This window comes from Porites lutea, chromosome 7, assembly GCF_958299795.1.
Source record: "Porites lutea chromosome 7, jaPorLute2.1, whole genome shotgun sequence".
NCBI classification, from domain to species: domain Eukaryota; kingdom Metazoa; phylum Cnidaria; class Anthozoa; order Scleractinia; family Poritidae; genus Porites; species Porites lutea.
In genome coordinates this window covers 27,989,797-27,997,815 of record NC_133207.1, presented here as the reverse complement: position 1 = coordinate 27,997,815, position 8,019 = coordinate 27,989,797, and the positions used below count along the sequence as shown (strand labels likewise).

At 38.6% G+C, this 8,019-nt stretch overlaps 1 protein-coding gene across 1 annotated transcript; it reads left to right on the top strand.

The window, feature by feature from the left end:
• The first annotated feature begins 4,284 nt into the window (after nt 1-4,284).
• On the top strand, nt 4,285-5,690 carry LOC140944721 (lactadherin-like). Its single transcript, XM_073393840.1, has 2 exons — nt 4,285-4,839; nt 5,528-5,690. The coding sequence occupies exons 1-2, from the start codon at nt 4,471-4,473 to the stop codon at nt 5,669-5,671; spliced, it is 513 nt and encodes a 170-aa protein (XP_073249941.1). The 5' UTR covers nt 4,285-4,470; the 3' UTR covers nt 5,672-5,690.
• Nucleotides 5,691-8,019: the final 2,329 nt, after the last annotated feature.

Genomic DNA, 8,019 nt, shown 5'->3' with positions numbered 1-8,019 from the left:
CATAATTGCTTTCCTGCAGGCTGATTTCCGAGAATTTTAGTTTGTTCCTATTTGGTGGTCGAAAATCTAAAGGTTAACAAAAAACTCACAGCTGAACTCAATAAAGTCTTCCCTCTCCTTTTATTTCCATTGTTTTCATTTTTATTGAAGTGCCATTTCTTTGATTTACAAATTAATTTACTTTCACTAGAAACTTTTGATGCAGTTGCAAGGAAATACCTACCATACAACGGCTTTGTATGTCAGGGGGAAAAAATCCATCACCAGAGGTATGCCAAAAAAAAAAAAAAGAAAGAGGCTTACGCAAACCAAATCAACCATAGTCCCCTCAAGAGTTTGTTGTCGGGCCGGGCCCCTTCAACAGATAGGTCCGCATAACGTGACTTGTAGGATTAAACACCAGCGAAAGTCCACCAACTTTTACTCTAGCAAAACTCATGTAAAACAAAAAGAAAATGAAACAAAAAAGGTATAAGTCGGTAGAAATATTGGAAGCTAAAGGAATAAACCGAATAGATTGTGCTAACCTCCTCGTCAAGCTGGAACGCAGTATTGATTATTGCCGTCTGCGGATCTCTGCTTGGCCCGGAAAGCCTGTCTTCATCTTTATTTGTGTACGAGTGAACCCCCTGTCCCCACCCCCCCCCCCCTCCGAAAAAAAAAATAGAGAAAAAGGTTTAAACGGTTTCAGAAGAGTTCATCAAGCAGCAGAATAAAGAACTGTCAAGATGTTACACGAGATGATTCGCAACATTGTTGCGACATTATTTCGAATGGTTACAACAGGCAGCCGTTACAACATTGTTTCAACATTGCAACGCTGTGCTGCGCTAAAAATCGCAACCTGGGTCAAAATTTCTTAGATTCACAGGACGAAATGCAAAGTTTAAATTTTTTAATGCTTCTGGAAAGAATCGCGCATCATTGTCTATTCTTCCTTTATCCCTTACCGGTGTTCATACAAAGAATGGTTATGATGTAAATAAAAAACTTAATTCACAAAATTCTAAAGAGCACTGGCTTTATCTTTAAGTTATTAATAATTGATCGTTCATTGCTTTTGGGACAACGCAAATTCTTATTTCGATCACGTAGATGATAATCAAACAAGCAAGAATAATATTCGATGCTTGGCTATTTTTTCCCGTCGGTGAGTCATAAAAACGTATGTAACTGAGGTGGTTCAACTGATTAATCGACTCAGGCCAAAAGAGAGTCCCACTAAAATTAGCTTTTATTTATTTTTGCTTTGAAGAAGCAGAGTCAAAATATAGCTTTTTGGCTGAGAAGGTTACATTTTAAATCCACTAAATCTTTGAGTCACTTTGTGCCAAGCTACTGGAGGGCGTTGAGACTTATAAAGTCGTTATTGCTTTACAGTGAAACCGTTATAAATGACTAAGATCAAAAACACATGTCAGTACAACGGACCAGAAAGGCAACCTTGAAAACTTTATCACTTTATCATACAAACTTTTAGAAAAACTGAAAGAAAAGCTTTCTTCGTCAATCATCAAAACCTATTGGTGCAGAAAAATAAGTCAAGATGGACTTCGACAACCAGTCCGCATTAACATTTGAGTCCGATTTTTTAATTATATGAATACTTTTTTTAATGTTAGCACCTGTAAAAGCAGGGAAAAAAACCACTTTGATACTGAGCACCGATCCAGGTGCACTGACTTTTGAACAGTGAATTGCCTTAGCTTTGCTTTGATTTTCAGCAGGTTTTAGAAATCAGAAGCAAATGCATATAGGCAAAACTGACGGGCCTGGTTTTACCTGTATACTGGCTGTTATCGCTTATTTTTATTATTTACTAAATATTTATTTATTTATTTATTTATTTATTTTTGTCTCTCCTTAGTAGCTCAACTGTCTCAAAAAAGGTTTGGTCCGCCGAGCTTCGGGCCTATCATTTTTTTTCTCAGTTGCCTTTCAACTGCTTCGCGGCTTCATCTTATTACACTGACCAGAGTGCCCTGGGAGGAGAGGAGGGGGGGGGGGGGGGGTGCATGGCCAATGTGTCCGAAAAAGTCATTCGAGAATTTTTTCCGTCCTTATTCAACCTCATGGTCATCTTGATTCTTTTCGCGAATTTAAACTGGGCATGAAGTGCTTGATGAAATGATCGGCAGGTGTTTTGGGGAATTGAGCATAATTATATACGGTGACGCCCTCCATGGGTTAAGTCGCATCAAGAGACAATAATCTTTCTTGGTCGCATATCCTAATAAACAGAAATGTAAACATGGCGTCAGTAAATATTCGTCTATAGAGTAGGTTATTCAAAAAGTTTGTAATTACTAATAATTAACTACTTTCTTAGTGACAGAAATGAATTTCACCTGTATCTTTCTGTACACGCTCACTTGCTGGCTTTCCAAGATAACTATTGCAAGTCAATGTAAGGCAGCATCTTACTCCGTACAAGATCACGTGCTTATAAACCACACCATCAAGGCCGGGCCTGCAGAGCTGATTGAACACTGCATCTCTCGGTGCTTAGAACATCCCGATTGCCATAGCAGCAACTATTATCGGAACAGCAGATGGTGTGAACTGAATGATAAAACGCACACTTCCCATCCTGAAGATATGAGACAAGTTCCATTCACAAACTACATGGAGAATACTCTCAGACTTTTTACCTGCAGCAAAGACTCAGAATGTGGCAAAAATATGATTTGTTTTCCATCGAAGTGCGTAGGTGAGTTCAGTGATGAGGGACACGCCCAAAGTATACGTAAATAACCTTGTAAAATGTTTTGTAAAGTTATAATTTTTTCACCCACGAAGCACTAAGAGCTTAAAAACTCGTTGAAAAGTGTCCTTGCGTTCCAGATCGAATTGGAATTTGGACGTGTTCGCTTTTAAGGAGAGGGGAAAACCAGAGTAACTAGAGAAAAACCTCTCGGAGCAAGAAAAAGAACCAACAACAAACTCGGGCCTCATTGGTGGGAGGCGAGTACTCTCATCACTGCGCCACCCTTGCTCCCCCTCAATCTTGTGATGCAGCATGATAGACGGGTAGTAATTTACTTCAATAGAGATTATTATTCATTTAAAATATTTCCCCGATTCACCATAACCAGCTACTGATGACCAAATTTGGAAGAATTTTGCGATTAATCAACCGATGACGTCAAAAGTACAGCTTCCTGGCAGGTTAATGCACCGTTAACCGAGAAGACTTGGGGACGAGGTTGAGTTGTTTCGGTTGTGAAAACAAAAATGACGGACATTTCACTCTTTTTAAGAGTAAGAACTAGGCCAAATTATAGCTAAAAACATGGCAAGAACAGCAAGAAGACAACTCGAAGGGCGACATCTGGCACATCTGCTATTTGGAGAAAGTATTTGTGGAGAAGTGAACAACCCTAAACGTGCACTATCGAAGATGAACTTAACATTGATGGAGGTAAGCATGTTTTAGCTATGTTTTTAAACTAGAAATTATTTTAATGACTAATAAAACAATTATTGAATTCGGCTTTCGTATCATATGAGGAATTATGGAGATCTCGGAGGGTGTTATCCGCCTAGGCCGATAAAACCCTCCTCGATCTCCATCCTGAATTCTTCATAAGATACTCAGCCTCGTTCATTAATTGTTTTATACTACTACGTGTGAAATTTCTGCAATTTGATTGGCTTAGAGCAGTATGGTATTTCAGCTTAATTGGAAATACCTACATGTAAAAATTACAAAACTTTTGCGGGTAGTAGTATAAACAAATAATAATATGATTTGTACGTGATATTTGGCATAAATACCTACCCATGATATTTTAAAATTGTCTCATATTTCACTCGCCTAACGGCTCGTGAAATTAGGTATAACAATTTCGAAATATCACTCGTGATATTTATGCCAAATATCACTACAAATCATGCTATTACCTATACAAATACTTCATGGAAAATGCGGACTTATGGTATTTACGCACGAGTTAACGTTGTTGACGTATCTGAAATCGAACGAGTGAGATTTCTGATACATAAACAACGAGTGCGTAAATACCGTACCCCCGCACTTTCCGCATGTGGTATTGCGTATTATATACATACTGAGACAGTCATCATTTTGGCGACTTTTTTATTTCAAATCTTTCCAATTTAATGCTAAAATTTGCCGCTAGACACCTCGAAATGACAACGAAATCATAGTATCAGCCTATTAATAAAAACGTTTGTTAAAAATGTAATGAGGGTAAGGCCGATATGAGGTAATCCAAGAACTACAAGTTGTCTGAAGTTGTTCCGAATGCATAATTAAAAATGAATGAATTTAAGTAAAATGGCTGGTTTGAAAGAAGACACATTAGCTCCGACAAAAAGTACAACTTACGCTTACGTCTCGTTCGGTTTTCATGTCCCTTTCCGCTGTTGTTGTTCCGCTAAACTTTATTGAACGGAGGGTTTCATAACTGAGCAAACTTATATAATTTGATGATCTAACGTTATCAAATGATGTTGCTATATGTTCTGGATAATTTAACAGAATGTAGTACTCATGCACTTGGAATGGAAAATAGCCTTTTGCCGAATTCAGCCATCACAGCCTCCTCGGTATGGCCCTACCCTGGACACGACCCTTGGCTAGCTCGTTTAAATAATGTTCCAATTATCGGCAAGTTCTGGGCCTCCTGGTCAGCGGCATCGAATGAAGCTGGCCAGTGGTTACAAATTGATCTCGGGGAGGAGAGGCTGGTGACAAACCTCGCTACACAGGGGAGGTCTTCCCCAGAGTTTGCTCAATGGGTGACGTCATACACAATCCTGTTTAGTTCAGACAACGTTAAATGGGAGGAATACAAGGAAAATGATTTTGTGAAGGTATGCGATGCTGTTTTACTTTTTTTTCAACGGGAATCTTTCACATACGAGGAAAAGCCATCGCCACCTGCCATCGCCAATTTCTTTTAATCCTTCAGAATATTTAAATGTAAAAACATTTCGTTTCTGTGCTATTGAAGTTTTTGAGTTTGTATGATTGTGTTATACATTTATTAATCAGACTATGAATTATAAATAAAGATTTCCTATCTCTTTCCACCAAAATCGGTTGAAAGGTTAAAAAGCTAAAGGTATGGTTATAGTGGAAAGTGCACTTAGCTCATCCAGCTAGCTTACAGGTCCCCTACTTAAATAATTAGAAACAAATAATCCAAACAGCGGAGGATTAAAAACCCCAACTGGTGGGAGGCAACCAGTTGGCTACAAGCGTGGCCGAGGATTTGAACTAGAGACAACCAAGAACAAATCCAACAAGTGGCCAGAGCGGGACTTGAACCCGGGACTGCCGGATTGGGAGTCCAACGCGCTGACCTATCGGCTAAGCTGCCTCATCCAATCTGTGTCAGAGTCATCACACACCAACTTCTCCCCGCCCATAACAGCCACTTGATCTTTGCCTTCAGTGAGAGCAATAGAGAGGTTTCTGTGCAATTATTTAAACGTAACTATTAGTAAAGGACTGGTTAGAAGTGAACGTTTTCGCCGAATGTATTTATTCTCTCTGCAGGTTTTCACTGGAAATACTGACCGAAACACAATCGTGTCACATGATGCAAAATTCCGGGCCAGATACGTGCGATTTGTTGTGTTAACGTGGAATCAGCATATATCCATGCGAGTTGAGCTGTATGGCTGTGCTGACCATAACTAACAGTAGTGTCATTCCTACTTTGGTACGACTGTGAGGCAATATTAGCCAATCCACTAAGGTGTCGTTGCATCAGCATATACTGTAGTACAGACTGAATAAGAATGCATAAAAGGCGGCGTTCAAAAACAATAACAATAATCAATAATAATAATAATAATAATAATAATAATAATAATAATAATAGCAAAGAGACAGGGAAAGGTTGAACAGAAAATATCGTCTCGAGGGAAGGGGTACTGTGCACTATGTTCCAGCTGGGCAGGTGAACTGAAGATATGACGAGAGATCAGAGAGATGTCACTCAGTAGTCCAAACAGAATCAACTGTTTTCGAACTAACCAGAGGCTGTTTTATGAATTAACCGCTAGATAGAAGAGAACGAGGTGAAACAGAGTTAACTGAACCCACTGAAGCTACCACGTTTTGGAGTGGGATCTGGTGGGAAGAGGGTGGTCATGATGACAAAGCATCTTGGCTAGAGGAATTTGAGCAGGAGTTCAGCACTGAACAAGACTAGTGTTGTTGCCTTTGCTCACTAACTTCGCTTTTGTTGTCTATATTTTGGCGATTTTTTTTTTCTGCATGTAACAAGTTATTCTTAGTTTAGGGGCCTTTCTCCCTCAAGGTGTCGGGTTCCTGGCGCTGCATTCGGGAGGGATCAGGTTCCCTCCTATTAGCGGGTTTTTCCCGCCGGGCGGCAGGCACCGAGTTTATAGCACATTATAGCGCAATCTGTAGCAATCTGTATGATGCTAACATCAATAAAGCGGGTCTCGTTCGTACCTTTTTCAAAGCTTAACTTCGATGTTAGCAACCTTCAATTTTTTGTTATAATCAAGCAAGAAACTACCCTTGGTGCCAGAGGGTTTTTTTTCTTCCCTAATTTCTGATAGTTCGCGGGAGCTTTATCAAACCGACCACGGTTCATCATTTTCATCTTAGAGGTATTTCGAGGGCGGACCTCTGGAGCCAGGGTAGCAAGAAACTCAGAATGAATTGAATATATAATTATTTTGCTCTATTTCCCTATTCCTAGTATTTTGGAGAAATTTAAACAGCCCACACACTGTTCGTAGAGAGAGTAGGGGACGTATGCCCCAATGTGAAGGTCAATCGCAAATTCACCCTCACCTAGAAGGCATCGTTACTCATTTTTTTCTTACTTTTAAACAGCACCAAATTATCCATGAAAGACCCTCAGAGAGGAGTGCATAATGAGATATTTGCTATCTACAATTTAGCAGAAAAGACACTTGTTCTTGAATTAAAACCATATCTGAAACATATGAAACAAGATACTCGGTCATTTTTTTCAATTCAGTTTTCTCTTCGTGATTAATGACCTTGAGAAAGAGGAAACGAATTAATAATACATAGCGTTCAAAGCAACAATAAAAAATATCATCTGCGTGAATACGATAGAATGAAAAAGAAAGCCAAAATATTGTTGATTATGTTCGCGCTTATATTTTCTATGCCAAGGAATAGATTAAACTCTTAATCGGCTCTTGAACCTAAATAACCTGAGCTCCGTTGTATTTCCATTATATTCATTGGGGGCACCCAACGACTTTGTTCGAAACTGTGCGAAGGATCAAATAAAAACGACAATTCAGTCTGAAATTAGAGAAAAGCTTTACAAATTTATTTCGAGATAAGCTTTCCATTCGTCAAAGAAATTTGGAGTTTTTCGACTAAACTTGCTAACGATTTTCGGAACTTTTTTTCGCATCACACTAAGACTGACGAAAGAACCATCATTGTGTTTCTATGGATTCCATCGCATACAGAGAGTAAATCCGCATACAGCACGTACTCGTCACAAGTCACATCGTTTCAAAATGGATAGTCAAATTTTGGCAGGACCTTACTGTGCCCTGAAAAGTCATTCGCAATTTTTTCTACAAACTCATTTTTTACCACCTTTACTAGTTTTATAATGTGGCTGAACACAGTTTGATAGGTAGTGAAAAGTTGCCATTCAGTCGTGTTATTCAATAGTAGTTGCAGGTGTAAAGCTCAGATTTGGCACAGACAAAATAATTTCATTTATGAGACATAACATTTTTTGGGTTAAACGTAGGGTTTCTATTGTTGCCACGGAAACATGGATAATTCAAAACAAGCTTAAAATTTTAACTTATATCATTAGGTTTAGGCAGAATCCAGTCATCTCATCAGCTTTCCTTATGGATTTGCACATAACTTAGAATTAGTAACACTCATCATTTAAAAACAACTTATCCAATTTTACTTAGAATTTTTAAGATTAATCATGAAGAAACTTGATTTTGTCACAATACCCCATAAATCAACTTTTAATAAATTATTTTGAAGCTTTCATTGAC